This window comes from Halichoerus grypus, chromosome 11, assembly GCF_964656455.1.
Source record: "Halichoerus grypus chromosome 11, mHalGry1.hap1.1, whole genome shotgun sequence".
Classification (NCBI taxonomy): Eukaryota; Metazoa; Chordata; class Mammalia; order Carnivora; family Phocidae; genus Halichoerus; species Halichoerus grypus.
Genome location: NC_135722.1, coordinates 53,180,926 through 53,204,087, shown reverse-complemented (window position 1 = coordinate 53,204,087; position 23,162 = coordinate 53,180,926). Strand labels below are relative to the sequence as shown.

General features: G+C 38.7%; 2 protein-coding genes across 6 annotated transcripts in view; one reads left to right on the top strand and one right to left on the bottom strand.

Moving 5' to 3' along the window:
• Window positions 1–7,356, bottom strand: part of PPME1 (protein phosphatase methylesterase 1) — a 77,672-nt gene extending 70,316 nt beyond the window's left edge. Inside the window, exon 1 of the mRNA XM_078058534.1 lies at window positions 7,084–7,356. Within this exon, the coding sequence (XP_077914660.1) occupies window positions 7,084–7,184 (101 nt within the window). The 5' untranslated portion in view covers window positions 7,185–7,356. The remainder of the gene's footprint in view (window positions 1–7,083) is intronic.
• Window positions 7,357–7,614: 258 nt separating this feature from the next.
• C2CD3 (C2 domain containing 3 centriole elongation regulator) overlaps window positions 7,615–23,162 on the top strand; it is a 146,852-nt gene continuing 131,304 nt past the window's right edge. For 2 of the 5 annotated variants that reach the window (XM_078058536.1, XM_036119522.2), the window contains exons 1-3: window positions 7,616–7,861; window positions 13,335–13,604; window positions 16,676–16,833. In XM_078058536.1, the coding sequence (XP_077914662.1) occupies window positions 7,807–7,861; window positions 13,335–13,604; window positions 16,676–16,833 (483 nt within the window). In that variant the 5' untranslated portion in view covers window positions 7,616–7,806. Of the gene's footprint in view, window positions 7,862–13,334; window positions 13,605–16,675; window positions 16,834–21,465; window positions 21,596–23,162 lie in introns of those variants that run through there. The other 3 variants (XM_036119525.2, XM_036119521.1, XM_078058537.1) reach the window with 3 other exon arrangements.

Below are 23,162 nucleotides of genomic sequence, written 5' to 3'. Positions count from 1 at the left end.
GATTATTTCACATTAATGTAATACTGCTAATTTGAATTTGGGGAGTTTTGTAAGTCCAACTGTATTTAAATAGTATATCTACTGATTTTTTTAATTATATAAGAGTAATATGGTATTTACTTATACATAAAGAATTTATCCCTAGTTTTATTTTGTAATAATTGACATTACATTAGATATAACTTAGGCCAATACTTGGCATCTGAAATATTTTTCCTTCAAAAGGGATTCATACACATTGAAAGACATCATATTTCCTCAGAAAAGACTCAACATCATAAAAATGTTTATTCTAAGTTAATTTACATATTTAACATAATCCCAATAAAAATACTGTGAGGACTTTTTTTTTTCTGGTACTAGTTTGATTAGAAACTTTATTTATGTATTACTCAGCCATAAAAAAGAATGAGATCTCGCCATCTGCCAACAACATGGGTGGACCTCTTTAAAGAGTATTATGCTAAGTGAAATAAATAAGACCGAGAGACAAATACCACATGATTTCACTTATATATGGACTCTAAAAAACAAAACAAATGAATAAACAAACAAGAAGCAGAAAAAGACCCATAAATACAGAGAACAAACTGATGGTTGCCAGAAGGGAGGGGAATGGGGAGATGGGCAAAATGGGTGTGGGGAATGGGAGATACAGGCTTCCAGTTATGGAATGAATATGTCACGGGGAATAAGAGGAACAGCATAGGGAATATAGTCAATGGTACTATAGCACTGTATGGTGATGGATGGTAGCTGCACTTGTGTTTAGCATAGGATAAAGTACAGACTTGTGGAACCACTATGTTGTACACCTGAAACTAACATAACCTTGTGTGTCAACCAAACTAAAAAAAAAAAAAAGTTTATCTTAAAAGAGAATGAGGGGTAAGCTACCTCTACCATCTCCTAAAACATATCAAAAAATGCCTCTGTAATTAAGGTGTAGTAATGGCACATAAATAAATAGGCAGGCCAATAGGAAAAAAAAGAAACGTAACAGATCCAAATCTATGTGAAAATTTGGTACATGGTAAAGGCATCATTTTTTTAAAGATTTTTATTTATTTGAGATAGAGCGAGAGAGAGCGAGCGAGCAAGAGAGAGAAAGCAAGCACAAGTTGGGGGGGCAGAGGGAGAAGCAGACTCCCCGCTGAGCAGGGAACCCGATGCAGGGCTCGATCCCAGTACCATGGGATCATGACCTGAGCTGAAGGCAGACGCTTAACTAACTGAGCCACTCAGGTGCCCCAAGGCATCATTTTTTTAACGATTTTTATTTATTTATTTGAGAGAGGGGGGAGGGGCGGACAGAGAGGGAGAAGCCGACGCCCCGCTAAGCAGGGAGCCTGACTCAGGGCTCGATCCCAGGACGCTGAGATCATGACCTGAGCCGAAGGCAGACACTTAACTGTCTGAGCCACCAAGGCGCCCCAGTTTGGCAGTTTCTTAAAAAGTTAAACACAATTTACCATATGACCCTGCAATTCCATTCTTAGATTTTACCCAAGGGAAATCCAAACATATTTCCACAGAAAGATTTGTATGTGAACGTTCATAGCAGCATTATTCATAAAAGCAAAAAAATGGAAATGACCCAAGTGTTCAGCAACTGATAAGTAAAATTTGGGATATCTATACAATGGAGTATCAGTCAGCAATAAAAAGGTGTGATGTACTGATAACATGCTACAACATGGATGAATCTTGAAAACATACTAAGTGAAAGAAGCCAATCACAAAAGGCCACTTAGTGCATGATTTCATTTATATGAAATCTCCAGAATAGGCAAATCCTTAAAGACTGAAAATAGATTAGTGGTTCCCAGGGAATGGGGTAGGGGTAACTGCTAGCAGGTAAGTAGTTCATGCAATAATGAAAATGTCTAAAATTAGTGAAAATGACTGTACAACCATGAATTTACTAAAAACCACTGAACTATATACTCTTAAAGGGTAAATTCTATGCTATGTGAATTTAAATTTTTTTTGAAAAAGATTTTATTTATTTGACACAAAGAGAGAGAGAGAGAGAGAGAGATCGCAAGCAGGGGAGTGGCAGGCAGACAGACAAGCAAGCTCCCAGCTGGCAGGGAGCCAGATGCAGGGCTCAATCCCAGGACCCTGGGATCATGACCTGAGCCAAAGGCAGACGCTTAACCGACTGAGCCACCCAGGCGCCCCTGAATTTTAATTTTTAAAAACCTAATAAGTAACAAAAACAGAGATCCTAGGATTTGTAACTCAATATGTGAGCTTGAGCAAGTCACTTCACTTTGTCCTTTATTTTTCCATTAGTGTGAATAGCTCCTTAAAGCCTTCCTAAGAGGCCTTATATCATTATAAATTTAAGAAGTTGAACGAAGGACTATCTAATCAGATATGAGTAATATAAAGCTTACAGGGAAAAAGCTGACATCATAAAAAATTGAAAGGCGAGCTTCTACTTCATAAAGAATAAGCCTTTCTCACAGTTCTCAATATAAAATAATTTACTAGTCATTCCTTAAGTGCTTGTGTGTCAGGAAGCATAAGTGCTTTGCACGTATTACCTCATTCTCACAGAACTCTAAAGTAAGCAGAAATTAAAAGAAAAAAAGACTATGAGAGGTTAAATGACTTGACCAAAGTAAATACACAAGCTGGGCTTAAAAACTCAAATCTTTTATCACTTTTTTTTTTTTTTAAAGATCTATAGCACTTTAAACAACAATTTCTATACCAGGTATAACAAGAGCAACAATGGACTAAAAATCTGAAGTCTGGGTTTGAATCCTGTTTCTGCCATTTGATGATTCTGTGCTTTTAGGCAAGTCAAAGAACATTTTAGTTTTCTCATTAAGAGAAAATATTAAACCCTGCCCTAATGTACCTCATAAAATAATACAAAAAGGCACTAATATATCTTTCAGTTAAAGTTCTGTAGAAATGTTAAGGGGTAACTACAGAAATGTAGTACTATTGATAAACCAAAAACATGTTGAAAAACGAATGGTTTTAATAATCTATATAGTCTCTCTAACGGTAACATGTACTAAAGCAGTGATTTTTAATACATACTCCTCTCAAGCACACCCAGGTACTGTAGACTGAATGTTTGTGTCCAGCCCCAAATTCATGTTAAATCCTAACGTTCAATGTGATGGTATTTGGAAGTGGGCCTTGGGAGGTGATGAGGTCATGAGAGTATAGCCTTCATGAATGGGATTAGTGCTCTTAGAAAACATGCCACAGAGCTTCCTTCCTCCTTCTGCCATGTGACGACACAGCAAGAAGACTGCCATCAATGAACCAGCATGTGGTCCCCACTGGACACAGAATCTGTCGGCAGCTTGATCTTGGACTTCCAAGCCTCCAGAAATGTGAGAAATGCATTCCTATTGTTTATAAGCCAACCAATGTATGGTATTTTTGTTATGGCAACTCTAACACACTAAGATACCAGTTGCAAGTAGGGATCACAAACCAAAGCAGCTCCAAAATCTTTAATAAAAAAGTTCAAAACCACTGTTTTTGGCATCATCTACTGGCTTCTATCAAGGAACAGTGAAACCAGGATTTCAGGCCTTAACCCAAGAAAAAGTGTGGTGTTTTGAGACTAAACAGCAATTGAATCCTGGTTCTGCCACATACTAGTTGGGTGACCTTTAATCTCAGTCTGAATTTCCTTATAAATGCAGAGAAATATCTACCCTGCAAGGTTGTGATCAGATTAAATAAACATACATAAAGCTATTACTACAATGACTGGCACAAAGTACCTACTTGGGAAAAGAAAGTGACTGTTATTATTACATTACAATACAATAATAATAGATATTATTACATATCTAGCAATATTCTGGAGTTACTAAGTTAATTTGAAAAACTAAATTATGGAAACTCAAGGAAAATCATAAACTCAAAACCACTTTGAATATGCAAACACATCTAAATAAGGTTTAGTGAAATTAAAGGCGAGAGATTATGAATTGAAAGAGTTGAAAGAGTAAGTCATATAAAAGACTGTCAAAGGAACAGGTCCAACTTGAGAGTAAGAGATGGGGAAATGGAAAAAGATGGGTAGATAAGAAAAATGCAAATAAATGAATAAAAGGAGAAATAAAGAACGATGCTTTAAAATTGGTTGAAGTGAGACTTCATAAATCAAGACTGAGGAAAAGGCTGAATGCTAGAGTATTTGCAAAGAAATAAGACGCACAACTCAAATTAAGTATTGCCAGGATAACAACTATGAATCCAAAAAACATAATGGGTCTCAGAGACTCAAGTCTTAGTCTTTAATGGCCCTACCACTAAGCTTCTACTGCCTTAGTATGAAGATTTGAGTTTTCTCTTTTTTTTTTCTTAAAGATTTAATTATTTATTTGAGAGAGAGAGAGAGCACAAGCGGGAGAGGTAGAGGGAGAGAATCTCAAGTAGACTCCACACTGAGCATGGAGCCCAACTTGGGGCTCCATCTCATGACCCTGAAACCATAACCTGAGCTGAAACCAAGAGTTGGGTGCTTAACCAACTGTGCTACCCAGGCACCCTGAGTTTGTTTTCTTATTTATTAACAAAAAATATTCAAATGAAAGCTCTTTTTCTAGGGCAGAGAGAGAGTGTATGTTACCACTAACTTTAGACTCAGCTGAGGCCTGCCTATGTTCTAGTAAGGAAATAGAAAAGAAAAACATAGGAAAACAAGCCACTTGAGGAGCACATAAAATTCACCCACATAGCTCTTCTCTTCACAATATTATAAAGAAGGATTTTTCTAAAGAACTTTATTTTCTAGGATAAGCAGTTAACAAAGCAGACCAAAACATCTATTTAAGGAGGGTAAGTTACCAAAAATTATACAATCTTCTAATCAGCAGATTTTCCCTTTATTTTCTCTTAGTGTTTTTCTTTTCAGTTCTCATCTTCAGAGAACTTATTTCAACAAAGTGAGAAGCTGAGCTCTAAACCTAGCTGTAGCATGTATAGTTATTAAAAAGCTAATATTTTTATATATTTTTACAGAAGAGTGCTGGTATACTAAAGGACAAAATTTTAGTTTAAGAAAGGCAGCAATTAAGACACATACCAACAATAAATGTTACATTTATTTTTATACTCCAGGTTAATTTTCCCAAATAATCTATCATGGATCAGTTCCCAGATCCTCCTTATTCATGTTACAGTCTTACCTTTCTGTCTTCTAAAGCCAAAACAATCTCCATTTTACCTTATATGAGGCCTTCTACTACCTCTTTCCATTGTGCATCCAACATCTATCTTCTGTTAAGGTTTTCTCACATTTCTACTGTGTATCATAGTCAGGTCTCCAATTCTTAATTTCCTCCCCCCCCTGGTTTTTTCACACCCCCCCCCCAATTCTCACCACCTCTCTACCCTACTGTTTTAATTTATGGGATTCTTCTTTCTCTTTATTCCAAGTACCTTCTTTCACAGTACTGCATCTCTTATCCTCATCTCCTTTTTGATCAGTTTTTGTACGTATTACTTCTTTAGAAACTAAGGTTTCTCCTCTCTAGTCTTTACTCCAAGTCTATCTATCAACCCATCTCTAAAATCCCAAATACACCTTTTTGACTACCTCATACCTATTCTTTCTACCCCTTTTCTCTTTACAGTCACTAGTCTCCAGAATACTATTTGATACTACAAATACCCCTCAAAAAAACCTGCCTATTCAATTCCCTCTGCTTTCTAGTAATTACCTCTCCCATGTTCAACTCATACCCGTCTCTCCTACACCTGAGTACCCCCTAATCTGGCACAAGCCATTCAACAACCTAAAATTCCCCAAACCTATCTCTTCAACAAAGCTCCTCCTTTCCCAGTAAATGGTTTTCCCCAAAACATTTTAACTGGCTACTCTGAATGCTTCATTAATTCTGAGTCTTATCAAACCAGTATATACCTTCCATCAGACTTATTTGCCTGGCAAAAATCAACTGCCCAAATATTCTCTTTAAGCTTCCCATACCTTATCTCTGCAGCACTTTCATTCACTAAACCCTGTTCCCAGTCTTTTCTCCATCTCTAGAGTCCATGGTCACTCTCTAAGCACCTCATCCTCCTCCCCTCCTCAGCACATTCCTATTACCTTTAACAGTCTACTTGGCTATATTCTCCATCTTTTCTTAGTCCTGTTTTCAAGCTTTCTCAGTTCTCCCATAAGAGATCTAATCTCCTAATCATCCCCTCACTCTCTGAATCTGCCTCTTACACCTCTAGGAACTCTCTCTAGAACCTTCTGCCCCCTGAATCATGGAACACTACATCAAAAACTAATGATGTAATGTATGGTGATTAACATAACATAATAAAATAAAATAAAATAAAATAAAAGAGGCACTAGAACCTTCTGCTCCCTAGTTTTCTTTCCTTCAACCCTGCCTCAGGTGTTCTCGTTTCCCTCAGCTTTTCTTCTTCTTCTTTTTTTTTTTTTTAAATCTTATTTATTTGACAGAGAGTACAAGCAGGGGGAATGGCAGGGAGAGGGAGAAGCAGGCTCCCGCTGAGCTGAGAGCCCCATGTGGGGCTCGCTGGATCCCAGGACTCTGGGATCATGACCTGAGCCGAAGGCAGACCGCGCTTAACCGACTGAGCCACCCAGGCACCCCTCCCTCAGCTTTTCTAATATCTAGTTCTTTCAGTCTTCTTACTACTCCCAAATCTTTCCCTAGTTGTTCCCCTAATTCCCCTCAACTTTTCTCTCAGTCATTCTCCATTTCCCTCAACCCTCCCCGACAGATATTCCCCGACTTTTGTCACCTCTACTACCTTTCCTCAAACCTCCTCCATCACTTCTTCTGGAGGTGCCTCCTACATCTCTTAAATTATCCTCTCAGCTTTCTCAATCTGCCTCATTCCCTCCTTCCTTCAATACTATGTCCTCAAATTTCCATCGACTTGGCGCCTCCCCTAGTTCCCAAATTCGCCTTCAACACCATCTAAATGTCTCCAGGCCGCCGCCAATATTCTCTCCCATCCTTAGCTTCCCTTGCCATGGCGCTCTAAACGCCCAGAGACACCATTCTCCAATGGCCGGGGCCTAGCCTCTAGGGAAAAGGGGTATGGGTCACGTACCCCATTCGCATCTTGGCTCCGCTCTGACTGCCCCCGCTGCCGGGGAGAGGTGGGCGAGAGGGCAGGCGGCCGAGGTGCATGCTCTTCTCGAGGGCCGACATGAAGGGAAGGCCTCACGTAGACAAACAGTAGCCTAAGCTTCGTCCCACGCCAAGTGCGGCCCAACCGGTCACAGCTCGCTCCCCTAGCGACGCCCAGTGGCTTTGGACAGCACCCAGCTACCGGCAGCACCGCCCACCGCCCACCGGCTCCGTAAACTCCACCCCCTCTCCTCAGCGCTTCCACCGGAAGTGCGCAACAGCCCTCCACAAAGGAAGCTGGGTAACGGAGTTTACGGTTCTCTCAGACCCCCGGCGGAGACCTCATTGACCCTCGCCGGAAAGACATGCCCTCCTAAAGGCAATGCACCCTGGGCAATGAAGTCCTCAAAGGGCGTATCCCTTTGCGCTTGCGCTGCTGGAGGCGACAGCGGCCAACCTCGGAGAGGTAGTGTAGCAGAGCATGCTGGGTGTTGTAGTCTATTTGCGGGAAGAAGTCTTGGCGCCTTTCCTTCTCACAGCTTCTCGCAGACTGTTACAGGAAGAGCCGCTTCTTCCTGCTTCCCAGACTGCCCGGCGGCTCCAGTTGCCGGGGAACGCAGGCGCCTTGGGAAAGGATGGCGGGAGGCTACGGCTTAGGTACTGGAGCGGGAGTTCAGTTGGTGAAGAAGAGCTCTGGCTCGTCATGAAACAACGAAAAGGCCAGGGGCCTGTAGGCGTCCGTGGCCGCAAGAAAAGAGGTAACCTGAGCGACCAAAGATTGAGGAAAGAGTAATAAGGCGGAGTTAGGGGAGCAAGGTGTAAAGAATTCTAGGGAGACTCCCACACGCGCCTGTAAAAAAGTGGGGAGAAGGGAGGAAAGGGGGAAACAACCAAGGAATCAAAAGGTTAAAAGAGAAGGCAATTGGCCGTCCAACGAATGAAAAGGAAATAGGGGCTGAAGTGGGGGGGACAAAACGGGCAAATAAATGAGGCGAAGTGAGGGCTAAAATGTACAGGCAGAACGTTTCTAAAGAAAGGGAATAAAAAATACTAGGAATTTTTTAACTTTTTAAAGTGAGATATAACGTTGTCTTAGCTTTAGGTTGTACAACATGATTGGATATTTGTATATATTGGGAAATGATCACAGTAAGTCTAGTTAGCATCCATCACCGTACAATTACTAAAAATATTTTTTCTTGTCATGAAGAGAGACAGAGCGAGAGAGGGAACACAAGCAGGGAGAGTGGGAGAGGGAGAAGCAGGCTTCCCACAGAGCAGGGAGCCGGATGCGGGGCTCGATCCCAGGACCCTGGGATCATATCCTGAGCCCATGGCAGACGCCCAACAACTGAGCCACCCAGGTGCCCTGTCTTGAAAATTTTTAAGATGTAAAATTTTTAAGATCTTTTAGCAACTTTCAAATATATAATAAGTGCATTATTAACTATAGTCACTGTGATGTACGTTACATCACCATGACTTAGGAGTTTGTTATTTTTTTTAAGATTATTTATTTACCAGAGAGAGAGGGAGAGAGAGCGAGAGTACAAGCAGGGGGGCGGCAGGCAGAGGGAGAAGCAGACTCCCCGCTGAGCAAGGAGCCCGATGCGGGACTCGATCCCAGGATTCTGGGATCACCACCGGAGCCAAAGGCAGACGCTAAACCAAATGAGCCACCCAGGCATCCCAGGAGTGCTTTTGATAACAAAGTTAAATGTGTGTTTGTGTGTGGGAAGGTATACCTTTGGAGTTCCACGTGGACTGGAAGACACATAAGTTGGAGAGGTGGTATGTCAATAATTCTAATAGGCAAGGATCATGTTTTATATGTTACTGAATCCCTAAGAACAAGCACAAAGCAGGAGTTGGTGGATGTTGGCTGAATGAGTCAAACCTGAGACAGTCATGAAGCATGAAGGGCTACAGGCAGGAGTTGGGAAAGATAGTTGTGGAGGAGAGAGGAAGAAAGAGTGGGGAGTGACAAGGTGTGGTAGTGTTGGAGTGGGGGTGAAGGCATGAGAATCTCTGAAGGATTTGAGAGGATGAAAGAGTGTGTAGCAAGAGGACCTTATCAGGATAGTAGGCTTAAGAAGAAACATGCTCACCAGAAGAGCAGGGAAATGTTAGCTGCAGAGAGAAGTCGCCCTAGTAACCCAGGACAGATCAAGAAACTGGAAATTGAATCTTTATAGGGCTGCCTCCAAAACAAACAAACTGTGTGTGACTTTGCCTTTTTACATTATAGGTAAAGTAGTATTAAGAAGAGTGATAGTACATTAGGCCATTGGATTGAGACTGAATCTACAGTCTGGAAATGAATCTTATCCAAGCTGTTTAAAGATAACTAAGGCAGTTCTGAGGCAGTACCTTTCCTGCCAGGAATGATGGGAGGATATGAAATAGAAGCATGGGTATATTCTTTTTTTTTTTTTTTTTTTAAAGATTTTATTTACTTATTTGAGACAGAGAGAATGAGAGAGAGAGAGAGAGCACATGAGAGGGGGGAGGGTCAGAGGGAGAAGCAGGCTCCCTGCCGAGCAGGGAGCCCGATGCGGGACTCGATCCAGGGACTCCAGGATCATGACCTGAGCCGAAGGCAGTCGCTTAACCAACTGAGCCACCCAGGCGCCCCGAAGCATGGGTATATTCAATGCTGGTGCTCCCTATGCCAAACCAGTCAAGCATATTTGGTTGATAGGAGGAAAATAAAAATAAAAATAACTTAAGAATGTCCTTCTTGCTGTACCATGTATATATATACAATAATGCTCATATACACACCTGTGTATTATTTTTATATTGAAACTAGTTATCCAGAAGGATTACGGTTTGTCATCTTGAACTATAGAGAGCAGAGAAGATGTTCACTTTAGAAATCCAAAGACTGACTTATATAGGTCTCCTGATCTGATATACTCCAGTATATTTTCTTCTTGTTAGGCGTGACCACTCTCCAAGTGAAAAGTAAGAGGAATAGAAAGGTGTGTGTAATATGGGAAGGGTTTCTTTTTTTTTTTTAATTCCAGTATAGCTAACATACAGTGTTAAATTAGTTTCAGTTGTGCAATATGGTGATTCAACAATTCTATGCATTACTCAGTGCTCATCATAAGTGTACTCTTTAATCCTCATCACCTATTTCACCCATCCCCCCACCTCTCCTCTGGAAACCATCAGTTTGTTTTCTATAGTTAAGAGTCAGTTTCTTGGTTTGTCTCTCTTTTTTTCCTCCTTTGTTCATTTGTTTCTTAAATTCCACATGAGTGAAATCATACGGTATTTGTCTTTCTCTGATTTATTTTGCTTAGCATTTTACGTCTAGCTCTATCCATGTTGTTGCACATGGCAAGAGTTCATTCTTTTTTATGAGTGAATATTCATATTCATATATAGTTTCTTTTTTTTTTTAAGATTTTATTATTTATTTGACAGAGATACAGCAAGAGAGGGAACACAAGCAGGGTGAGTGGGAGAGGGAGAAGCAGGCTTCCCATGGAGCAGGGAGCAAACTGAAGGCAGATGCTTAATGACTGAGCCACCCAGGATCTCTCATACATAGTTTCTTTCATTTTTTTTTTTAAGATTTTATTTATTTATTTGACGGAGACACAGCAAGAGAGGGAACACAAGCAGGAGGAGAGGGAGAAGGAGGCTTCCCATGGAGCAGGGAGCCCGATGTGGGGCTCGATCCCAGGACCCTGCGATCATGACTTGAGCTGAAGGCAGACACTTTTTTTTTTTTTTTAAAGATTTTATTTATTTGACAGGAGAGACACAGCGAGAGAGGGAACACAAGCAGGGGGAGTGGGAGAGGGAGAAGCAGGCCTCCCACTGAGCAGGGAGCCCGATGCGGGGCTCGATCCCAGAGCCCTGGGATCATGACCTGAGCCAAAGGGAGATGCTTAACGACTGAGCCAACCAGGCGTCCCTCATATGTAGTTTCTTAGATCTCCTCTAAGTCATGATTAGGAGATAACTATGAATGGAAGACAGTCAAGGTCATTAAAGGAAAGTTTTATATAAAGTCATGATTAAATGCCTTGTTTACATTTATTATCTGTCTGAAATCCAATAAATATTATAAAAGCCAGTAAATATTCTGAGCCCAGTACTGTACTAAAAAATAGTGGCAGAATCTGAAGATGATAGTGTCTGTCTTCATTGACTGAATGATGTTGGCAGGAAGGAAACTACACAGTTTAAAGTGGTCTTTATTGAAATGCTAAGTCGTATGGTATAGACTTAATATTTTGAGCATTGAGTGAAGGGAGTCGTTGCTGTTTCATGTTTAGTGATGGTTTTAAAGTAAGAGAGGTAAAGATAACATATCTTAAAACCTGGATATTGCAATAATAAAAAACAACACTACTTGGAAGAAAAATTTCAGCTACTTTTGAGCTTTTAAAAACCTGTGTACTGTATCATCATGCTCCTATTTTTGAAATGGTATCTGTTTTAATTGAAGTATACTTGACGTACAATTTTTTTTTTTTTTTTTTAAAGATTTTATTTATTTATTTGACAGAGAGAGACACAGCGAGAGAGGGAACACAAGCAGGGGGAGTGGGAGAGGGAGAAGCAGGCTTCCCGCGGAGCAGGGAGCCCGATGTGGGGCTCGATCCCAGGACCCTGGGATCATGACCTGAGCCGAAGGCAGACGCTTAACGACTGAGCCACCCAGGCGCCCTTGACGTACAATGTTACATTAGTTTCAGGTGTACAACATAGTGATTCCACAAATCTATATGTTATACTATGCTCACCACAAGTGTAGCTACCATCTATCCCCATACAACATTATTACAATACCATTGGCTATATTCCTTATGCTGTACCTTTTATCCCCATGACTTATTCATTCCATAATTGGAAGCCTGTATCTCCCATTCCCCTTCATCTATTTTGCCCATCCTCCCACTCCTCTCCCCTCTGGTAACCAGTTTTTCCTTGTATTTATGGGTCTGTTTCTGCTTTTTATTCGTTTAGGTTCCACATGTAAGTGAACTCATATAGTATTTGTCTTTCCCAGTCTGACTTATTTCATTTAGCATAATACCCTCTAGGTCCATCCATGTTGTTTGAAAGGTAAGATGTCATTCTTTTTTTATGGCTGAGTAATATCCCATTGTGTACATACACCACATCTCCTTTATCCATTTATCTATCAATGGATACTTGGGTTACTTCCACATCTTGGCTACTGTAAATAATGCTGCAATAAACATAGGGGTGCATATATCTTTTCTAATTAGTGTTTTTTTTGTTCTTTGGGTAAATACCCAGTAGTGGAAATTACTGGATCGGGGCGCCTGGGTGGCTCAGTCATTAAGAGTCTGCCTTCAGCGCAGGTCGTGATCCCAGGGTCCTGGGATCGAGCCCCGCATCAGGTTTCCTGCTCCACGGGAGGCCTGCTTCTCCCTCTCCCACTCCCCCTGCTTGTGTTCCCTCTCTGGCTGTATCTCTCTGTCAAATAAATAAATAAAATCTTTAAGAAAAAAAAAAATTACTGGATCATATGGTAATTCTATTTTTAATTTTTTAAGGAACATTCATACTGTTTTCCACAGTAGCTACACCAATTTACATTCCTACCAATGGTGCATGAGGGTTCTTTTTTCTCCACATCCTTGCCAACACTTGTAGTTTCTTGTCTTTTTGATTCTAACCATTCTGACGATGTAAGGTGATATCTCATTGTGGTTTTGATGTGCATGAAATGGTATCTTTTGATTAAAGAGGAGTTTGTTTTAGCGTGTCTTAAATTGGTATTATGTTCTTTACTTAGAATAACCTGAATCAGACTCTGAATGCTAATTAGTTATCAAGGTGGCTTAAGTGACCAGGTAGGTTATTCTATGGTCTGGTTTGCCATTTACTTCTCATGTATTAAAATACATAGGATAGGGGCGCTGGGTGGCTCAGTCGTTAAGCATCTGCCTTCGACTCAGGTCATGATCCCAGGGTCCTGGGATGGAGCCCCGCATCGGGCTCCCGGCTCAGCAAGAAGCCTGCTTCTCCCTCTCCCACTCCCCCTGCTTGTGTTCCCTCTCTCTCTGTCTCTCTCTCTGTCAAATGAATAAATAAAATCTTTAAAAATAAAATAAAATACATAGGATAAACATTCTCTCTCTTTAGTAGAGACTAAAATGTGCATTCTCATTCAAAAAGCAGGTTATGTTTCTATATTTAGTCTAAAGTTTAACTTAGTGTTTTTGGATTCCTCCACAGGTTTGAGTGACATTTCTCCATCTACAAGCCTACCACCACTGGTTGAAGGCCAGCTACGCTGCTTTCTGAAACTTACTGTCAATAAGGTCATATGGAAGATTGCAAAGCCTCCCACTTGTGTACTTGTCCGAGTGAGATGGTGGGGAGAAACATCAGATGGAACCCTATTTTGTCCTAGGGACACATTGCAGACTGAACCAAAAGCTGTGAGAACGACTACACGTTATGCTGTTCGCTGTGGTCCAAAGCAGTTTACCTCTTATCTAACTGGTATGTTTTTGTCTTATCATTTTACCTGCAGGCCTAATAAACATGTATTATGTTGTTAGCAGTAGGTGTTATTGTGTACATAGTATCTATGGCTTTGTTAATTACTGAGTGAAAGAAGTTATTTATAATAGCCCTTTATTGAGAGTATACTGTGTGCCAGCAGTTGATGCATATTATTTCTAATCCTTAATAATCCTGCAAGAAAGACATTTTCTCTGTTTTATAGGCAATGAAACTGAGGTTCAGAGATGAAATGAATACTCTTTAAGGTTATAGTTGATAAATGGCAAAAGTAGGATTTGAACCAGTTTATGTCAGACACCAAAACTCATACAGTTTCACCACATCATGCTTCTTTAAGTAATAACTGTAGTCTCTGCTCTGGGACTTAGATTATGCTCAAGGAAAGAGTTTATATATACATACGTATGTGTTTGTGTGTGTGTGTATATATATATATATAAAATATATATGTAAAATTAAAAGTTTATATAAAAGTATATATGTATTAGAATTTGTATATATAATATAAATGTATAATATACAATTTATATATATAAATTTATATATAATGTGTGTATATATATATACATTACATATAGTATGTATGTATATAAATTTTACTAATAGTGCAAGATAACACATGCTAAATGAATGGGTTAGTGAATTAATAATATAGGTTTTCAGAGCAGGGAAGGATCCCTTTACAGGAAACCAGGAGCCAAGATTTCTTCATTTCTGTTCAAGGAAAGCATTCTAAATGTACGGTATTTCTCTATTCGGGTCAGGTTTTCACATAAACACATTTTGGATGGTGGGGTTATTTATCAAATCAATCCAGTTCAAGTCATTAAAAATTAAGTATCATGTAAACATTGTTGGTCTAAGAATATTGGAGAGTCATAGTTGAAATAAATGTTAAACTGTCCTTAAGAAGCTTATATTGTATAAAAATTTTGAAAACCTCAAGATATAAAGAACAAAAAATTCAGTCACTCAAAAGATACCTATTGAGCACTTAGCATGTGGTAGTCATTGTGCTGTAGACACTGTGGGGAACTATAAAAATGAATCAACTTAATCAGAATGGTATCTAATTCTAACTAAATTCACAGAGAAGTTTAGTTATAATACTAGGTAGGAAGTGATAAGTACTATTATAGGATACCCGTAGATACTCTGGATACAATAAACCGAATTTAACAAATGAAGAATAAATAAAAATTCTTCAGTAAGAGAGAAGATATCTATTAATATGATAATTAACAAATCAGACATTTATTTGAGCATCCTGTGGTATAATAAAGAATGCATTTGAACTTGAGATTGGTGTTATCAGCTGCAGGATTTGGGGAAAGTCCCTTTCCATTTCTGACTCCCCTTTTTTTTCCTCATCTGTAAAATGGGATTAGATTGCTGTCCTTTCACCTTGCTTTTTCATGAAGAAGTAGCCTGGTTGAATGAGAAGAACATGGGCTTTGAAGTCAGTCTTGAATTGGAACTCTGGCTTCAGGATTGTATGGCTGTGTGCTGCTGAGATGTTCCTTAAGATCTTGGAGCCTCAGGGTCTTATTAACTAAATGGGGATAATAGCTACTGGCAGGAATTATTGAGAAGATTAAATGAAAAAAGTTGTGGGAAGTGATTGGTCCACTACTTGGCACACTGTAGGTGTGAGTCTTATAAAAATATAAAGTCTTGGGCACTGTGGGGAATGCAGAAACTGTAGATGTAGTCTCTGATCAAAAGGAACTTACAGATTAGTTGAAAAAACAAAACTGATATGTATGAAATAGTAGTAAGCAGTGCCAGACAGTAAGTAATTAAATGTCTGATTACTTGGCACATATAGTAAATACCATATGAATATTCCAGGAAGTTATTAAGAGCTAAGTTTATTGGGTGCCTGGGTGGCTCAGTTGGTTAAGCGACTGCCTTCGGCTCAGGTCATGATCCTGGAGTCCCGGGATCGAGTCCCACATCAGGCTCCCTGCTCGATAGGGAGTCTGCTTCTCCCTCTGACCCTCTCATGCTCTCTCTATCTCATTCTCTCTCTCAAATAAATAAATAAAATCTTTAAAAAAAAAAAAAAAGAGCTAAGTTTATCATAAGTTCTTAGGAAACCAGAATCCTACTTCCTGTTGTGCACTAATTGGCTGCTTGATTTTGAGCAAGCCATTTCATCTTCCTGGGCCTTTATTTTCCCATTATTAAATTGAAGGGGTTAACCACCAAATGGGTCAATATTCAAATTTTATGAATCTAGTTAGGAAAGAAGCTTTGTAGAAGGTAGGATTTGAATAGGAGATGGATGAGGTGAACCTTGTAAGTGAGGCCCAGCTGTGGACATGAGTATGATGTGTTTATTAGAAAATGAAGACACAAGAAATCAAACATTAGTTTACAAGATATGTTCTAACTGAAAACTTGGAAAAAGTATAACTATTTCTTAAGCTATGTGGTAGGTATTTGGTTTATTATTCTTTTATGTACTCTTTTGTATGCATGTTTCATTTGAAAGAAAATAAAGTGCATTGTTCTGGAAACCATGAGGAAGCAGTCGGTGACCAGCCTGGCAAAGCCAACACTGGGCCCCAGTCCTAAGTAAGCCACTACCAGGCTTTAGGAGATGCTAAGCTCATCAGACCCCTTCCCGTCCCTGTAGACGAGGCAGGCCGCAGCAAGCAGAAGCAGTTGGGTTCTTTTATATCAAAACAGCAAAACACTGAAAAGGAAGTTGAGAGAACCCCACTCTTTAATAGCCAAACCACACACAAGCCTTCCTAACACCCTGTAATCATTGCTAATTACATCAATGAATTTTTTTTTCTCTGTGTGAGGCATTTGTCATTCTTCTCTAAAACTTTATTGTTCTTTTGATCATGGGTTCACTCTTCCCCAGCCCCAGACTCTTGTGGTAGGTGTGTGTTTTATTTGAAAATAAAATATTTTTTTTAAGTAAGGTTTTCTAATGTATACCCCTCTGCCTATTTCCAAAAAGAAAAAAAAAAAGAAAAGAAAAAGAAAGTAAATGAAAAATATCTGTGTATGTTGTAATTATTTCTGATTAGATATGGCTGTGCTGGTGCTGGAAGTAATCACCAAACTTGATCATCTTCCAATTGGTAGAGTTCAGATCAGTGGACTGGCCCAGCTTTCTCCAACCCATCACATCAATGGATTTTTTACCATTGTTTCACCAACATCCAAGAAACTTGGAGAACTCCAGGTAAAAATATTTTAATTCTTTTCTGCATAGAATAAAATGTTTTCAGCACAAGTAGTTGAGTCTGTTTGTAGAATGGATAGGTACATGACTGCCATATATCATGCTAATTCCCACTTCGTGCCTTTGTTCATGTTTTTACCCAAAGACTATAATGTGTCTTACTTATTCAAATCTTCTTAGTGCTTTACTGCTCATCTCAAGTGCCAAAAGTCTTTCACAGCTCCTACTGCATTCATCTTCTCTGTACTCTTTATTAAATTTATAACAATGATTATATAATCATTGTTCAGTTATAATCCTACACAATCTCTAAAATTATGTATTAGTAGTCTCCCTTTAATTTCCCTTCTTTTTAGTTTCTAGATTCCCAGGGAAGCAGGACAGTGTTTTCTACTTTCTGTGTTTTTCCCACAGCTCCTAACATAGTGCCAAGCAGTTAGTGTTTGTTTGACTCATGTAAATGGTATCTTTGGTTGTTCATTCATTGATTTCAGCCTTCCTTTTTTTTTTGATACATTATTATGTGCCACTAAGGTTACAGAGATAAGAGATGATCTTTTCATGTAGTTTTCCAAAGTCAATGTAGGAGGAAATAGAAGAATAACAGGTAGAATGCAGCATGATAGGTGTTATGCCACGTCTATGTACATGATGGTGGGGAAGAATATTGAAGGGTTCTTTCTGAGGGACACTCTTTGAGAGTGCTTCCTAGAAAGTTCTGAGTATTCAAATCGCTTAGAAATTTCATGAGTTTTATACTTTGTCAAATATATTCTAAAATACAGAAATTTAAACAGGTACATAAGAAAATAGTTTTAAAAATATGAGAAAATATATATAGCATTACCAGATGTAAGAACCTCTTATAAAACTACAAGCACAGGAATGGCTGGCTCAGTCAGAAGAGCGTGTTACTCTTGATCTTGGGTTCCTGAGTTGGAGCCCCACCGTTGGGTATAGAGATTACTTAAAAAGGAAAAAAACTATGAGCACATAATCGCATTGGTGGAACAGAATAGAGTCCAGAAATAATTCTGAGTGAAAGAACGTAACATTTTCTTTATTGTAATTATCGTATTTATATATACATTAAATTTAAAAAGTGATACTTTATGCCGGTAACTTCATGGTGAAGTGAGTCTGGCTTACTCCTGTTTTTCTGATAATGATATAAATTTGCATTAGATCTGCAAAACAGTTTGGCATTCTGTTTCAAGAGCTATAAAATTACCATATACCATTTACCTCAGTAATTCTACTCTTAGGAACTTATCTTAAGGAAATACCGTAAAAAGAGAGGGAAGCTGTATGTCTAGGTCTAGTTATGGAAATACACTTTTATTTATTTATTTATTTTAAAGATTTTATTTATTCATTTGAGACACAGAGATACAGAGAGAGAGAGAGCATGAGCAGGGAGAGAGGGAGAGGGTGAAGCAGGCTCCCCACTGAGCCAGGACCCCGATGTGGGGCTCGATCCCAGGATGCTGGGATCACGACCTGAGCCGAAGGCAGACGCTTAACCATCTAAGGCACCCAGGCGCCCCTGGAAATACACTTTTAATATTGAAAAATGAAAATAATTATTCAACAATATTAAAATTATAGTCTATTAGTGGAATATTTTGTTTCCATAAAAACAAAATTACATAGTTATGATTGTGTAGCTGCATGGAAAAATAGATTTTGGATTGATGACAAAAGAGAATTAAAATTAAATACATAATCAATGATTGGGAAAAAATAAGGAAAATTGAAAACAGTTGGAGTATAGGATTCTAGGTGGTTTTTTTCCTATTTTTAAAATTAACATATAATTCATATGTCATAAAATTCACCCTTTTAAGGTATACAGTTCACTGGTTCTTAATATGTTTACAGGATTTTATAACCATCACTACTATTCCAGAGCATTTTATCACCCCAAAAAGGAGTACTGTGCCTATTAGCAGTCATTCCCCCTTTCACCCTTCCCCAGTCCCTGGCAACCACGAATTTAACTTCAGTCTCTATATATTTGCATATTCTGGATAGTTCATATAAATGAAATAATATATTATGTAGCCTTTTGTAAGTGACTTCTTTCATATAGCATCATGTTTTCAAGATTCATCTTTATTATGGCATGTTTCAGTACTTCATTCCTTATTATGGCTGGATAATATGCCCCTATATGGATAGACCACATGTTGATCCATTCTTCAGTTGATAGACATTTGGATTATTTCCACTTGACTACTATGAATAATGGCAGCTTCTGTGAACATTCATGTACAAATTTTTATGTGAACACATTTTCATTTCTCTTGTTATATACCTAGGAATAGAATTACAGTCAATAGGGTAAGTATGTTTAACTTTGAGGAATTGCCAGACTGTTTTCTAAAGTGGCTGTATATGGGGCGCCTGGGTGGCTCAGTTGGTTAAGCGACTGCCTTCGGCTCAGGTCATGATCCTGGAGTCCCGGGATCGAGTCCCGCATCGGGCTCCCTGCTCAGCGGGGAGTCTGCTTCTCCCTCTGACCCTCCCCCCTCTCATGTGCTCTCTCTCTCTCTCAAATAAATAAATAAAATCTTTAAAAAAAAAAAATAAATAAATAAAAAAATAAAATAAAGTGGCTGTATCATTTTTTTTCCATATTTAAATACCGGTTGATAAAATAATACTTGTGTGTTGGAGAATTGTATAGAGCATTGGAGGCAGAAGTCAGATTTTAAAAGATTATGGAATAAGGAAATAAGTAGTAATTAGAGATTTCTATTTCCCAAGTAAGTGTCAGTGAAGTGAGGGAGAGGTGGTATGATCTAATGGAAATAGCACTAGAGTTCGGACAGGGACAAACAGTAATGGACAGTGGAGAAACCAGAACAGAAATGGTTACAAAACAATTCTGATGTTCACTTGTCCTCTCTGAGCTTCCGTATCCTATTTTGTAAAAAAACATACTAAAACATTTACCTCACAGTGTTGTTGCCGGGATTAAATGAGATGAAAAAATATGGAAACACTTAACATCTTAACATCGTGTTTAGGCATGTGATGGCGACAAGCCAAATTTACTTGAATTTGAGAGGACATGACTGATAGTGGGTAGTGGAATTCAGAAGTTTTTTGGTACTGTTTTAGAGCAGGGGTTGATACACTTTGCCTGGTGCTCCGTATCTGGTGTTCTAACTAAACATGGTTTTTCCATTTTTAAAAGGTCATTTATTTTTAAGATTTTATTTATTTGAGAGAGAGGGAGTGCGTGTGGGCACGAGCAGGGGGAGGGGCAGAGGGAGAGAAAAAAGCAGACTCCTCGCTGAGCAGGGAGCCCTACTCAGGGCTCAATCCCAGGACCCTAAGATCATGACCTGAGCCAAAGGCAGATGCCTAACCGACTGAGCCCACGCAGGTGCCCCTTAAAAGGTCATTTAAAGAAAAAGAAAAATATGCCATAAATAAAGCCTAAAATAATTATTCTCTGCCCCTTTACAGAGTAAGTTTGCTGACCCCTTTTTAGAATATAAGAGACCTGATTTATTTGTAGACCAAAAAGAAGCAAGTGAAGAAAGAAATTGAAAATAAGAGGATAATTGAGCCAGTAAGATCATGAAGAGAATTAAATAGGAATGAGTTTCTACCATGAACACAGTTGCTAGGGTTACATACATTGGGATGGAGGAATTTTAACCAAGGCAAAGAGGAGGAACATTTTGAGACAGACAAAATTGAAGGGGTTCATTTGATCATTTTCTTATCAACATTTATTATATGTCAATCTACCATTTGTTAGGCACTATACATTTTATTTCACTTAACTTTTTTTTTGTTTTTCTTAGAGATATGCAAAACAGTATCTTCTATATATAAGATATATAAATAACCATACAGTGAACACCCATTGTCTCCTTACCCGGGCAAAGAGGTATTAAAAGAATAAGTAAAAGAAGCCAATTTTAGAGATTCATCCATACTGTTTTGTGTATCAGTAGTTCCCTTTTGCAGAGGTGTGTTCCGCTGTGTGGATATTCCACAATTTTTTATCTATATGCCAGTTGGTGGACATTTGGTTGTTTGGGGTTTTTTTGTTTTTTGTTTGTTTTGTTTTTTACCATTTTTTTGCTTCTTATGAATAGAGAACTCTCTGTAGACATGTGTTTTTATTTTCTTGGGAAAATACCTAAGAATGGAATTGCTGAGTCGTGTTTAACTTTTTAAAGAAACAACCAAACCATTTTCATATTGGTTATATAACTTTACATTCCCATCAGTAGCATATAAACATTTTCCACATATTTTCCAGCACTTGGTTTGGGTAGTCTTTTCAATTTTTGTTATTCTAGTGAGAATGTACTGATATCTCACTGAGGTTTTAGTTTTCGTTTCTTGGTGATCAATATGTTGAGTATTTTTTCATAGGCTTTTGAGCCATTCTTTTATTTTCTTCAGGGATTCACTCACAGGCTATAACTCCCAAGGCAAATCTGACTCACCACCTATATTTGTAGATAGTTTTATTAGAACATAGCGATACTCATTCATTTGTGTGTGGTTTATGGCAGCTTTCATGCTGCAACAGCAAAGTTAAGTACAGTAGTCTCTCCTTGTCCTCCGTTTCTCTTTTGGTGGTTTCAGTGCAGTCAGGAAGCAGCTGATCCTCCTTCTATTATCCTCAGAAGATCAATAGTAGCCTATTGCTACGTCACAATGCTTACTTATGTCATTCACTGCACTTAATCTCATCACATAGGCATTTTATCATCTTATCACTAGAAGAAGGGTGAGTACAATGTAAGATATCTTGAAAAATCACATTCACATAATTTATTTTATTATTATTGTTGTTAATCTCTTACTGTGCCTGATTTATAAATTGAATTTTGCCATAGTTATGTACGTATAGGAAAAAAACATAGTGTATATATAGGATTCAGTACTATCTGCAGTTTCAGGCAACCACTGGGGGTCTTGGAATGTATCCCCTGTGGATAAGGGTGGGGGGGACTACTATAATTATGACAGAGACTATGGCATGCAAAGCCTAAAATATTAAATCTCTGGCTCCTTCATAGGAAAGGAAAAGTAATCGGTGCATCTCATGGTTCAGCTTTAAACAGAATACATGCTCATATAGTAATTTTGGTTTGATCTATAATCAGTGTTTATAGTATAACTAGATGGGCAGGTTGGGAGATAAGGAGGTAGAAGGATGTGGGATTGAGCGAAATTTTTATCTTCCATATTAGGAAGTCAAAAGATAATGCCTGAAAACTGAGGGGGCGATCAAGATGTGACATAAATATAAGCACATTATTTGGAACTATAGAGGTAAATACCATAGAATCAGGGGCAGGAGTTGAAAATAGTTGCCTCTGGGAAAAGAAAAATATGGGTGTCTATGTGAGGGACTCGTTTGTGTAATAGAACTGTTTGACTCTTTATATTATATGACTGTAAAATGTTAATTTAAAAATAACTTTTGGGGCGCCTGGGTAGCTCAGTTGGTTAAGCATCAAACTCTTGATTTTGGCTTAGGTCATGATCTCAGGGTTGTGGGATTGAGCCCTGCATCCGGCTCCACACTCAGTGGGGAGTCTGCTTCTCTCCCTCTCCCTCTGCCCTTCCCCGAGTTCACTTTTTCTCTCTTTCTTTCTCTAAAATAAATAAATCTTTTTAAAAAAAATAACTTTTAAAAAAGAGCATGTAGTGAGTGATGGAGTTCTTATCATACCGCTGCTTTGCTGTCCCCCAAAACAGTCATTAATTGACTAAATATGGAATCCCTCTTGTCAAGTGGTAAGTGAAGCCAATGGACAGCTGATAGACTGGAAGATGAATAGAGGTGGCTTAAGATTGTTGCTGTGAAGAAGATCAGGTTTAGTCAGACCTCAAGAAGACAGATGCATAGCTGCTAAGAAACTGAGATTATGGAGTTAGAACAGTTTTAAATAATAACAAGGCCAAACTGGCTGGAGGGTGCTCAAAGTAGTTTGACAATAAAGATCATTAGAACCAAGCTGTTGGAGAGAGGAAGCTTTTCATGTATTCCATTACTGGTATAGGTCAGATGTTGAAAATAACAAATGAGTCAAACAGGCTGACTGTAAGAAAAATCAACTGCCAAAAATACAATAAACTTTTAAAAAATACCAAACTTGGGATGCCCGGCTGGCTCTTTCGGAAGAGCATGCAACTCTTGATCTCAGGGTCATGAGTTTGAGCCCCATGCTGGGTATAGCGATTACTAAAAAAAATAAACACCAGACTTTATTATGTGAGCATGTAACATAGTATATACATACTATGATTATTTTATATTGAAATTGGAAAAAACCTTAATTATAAAT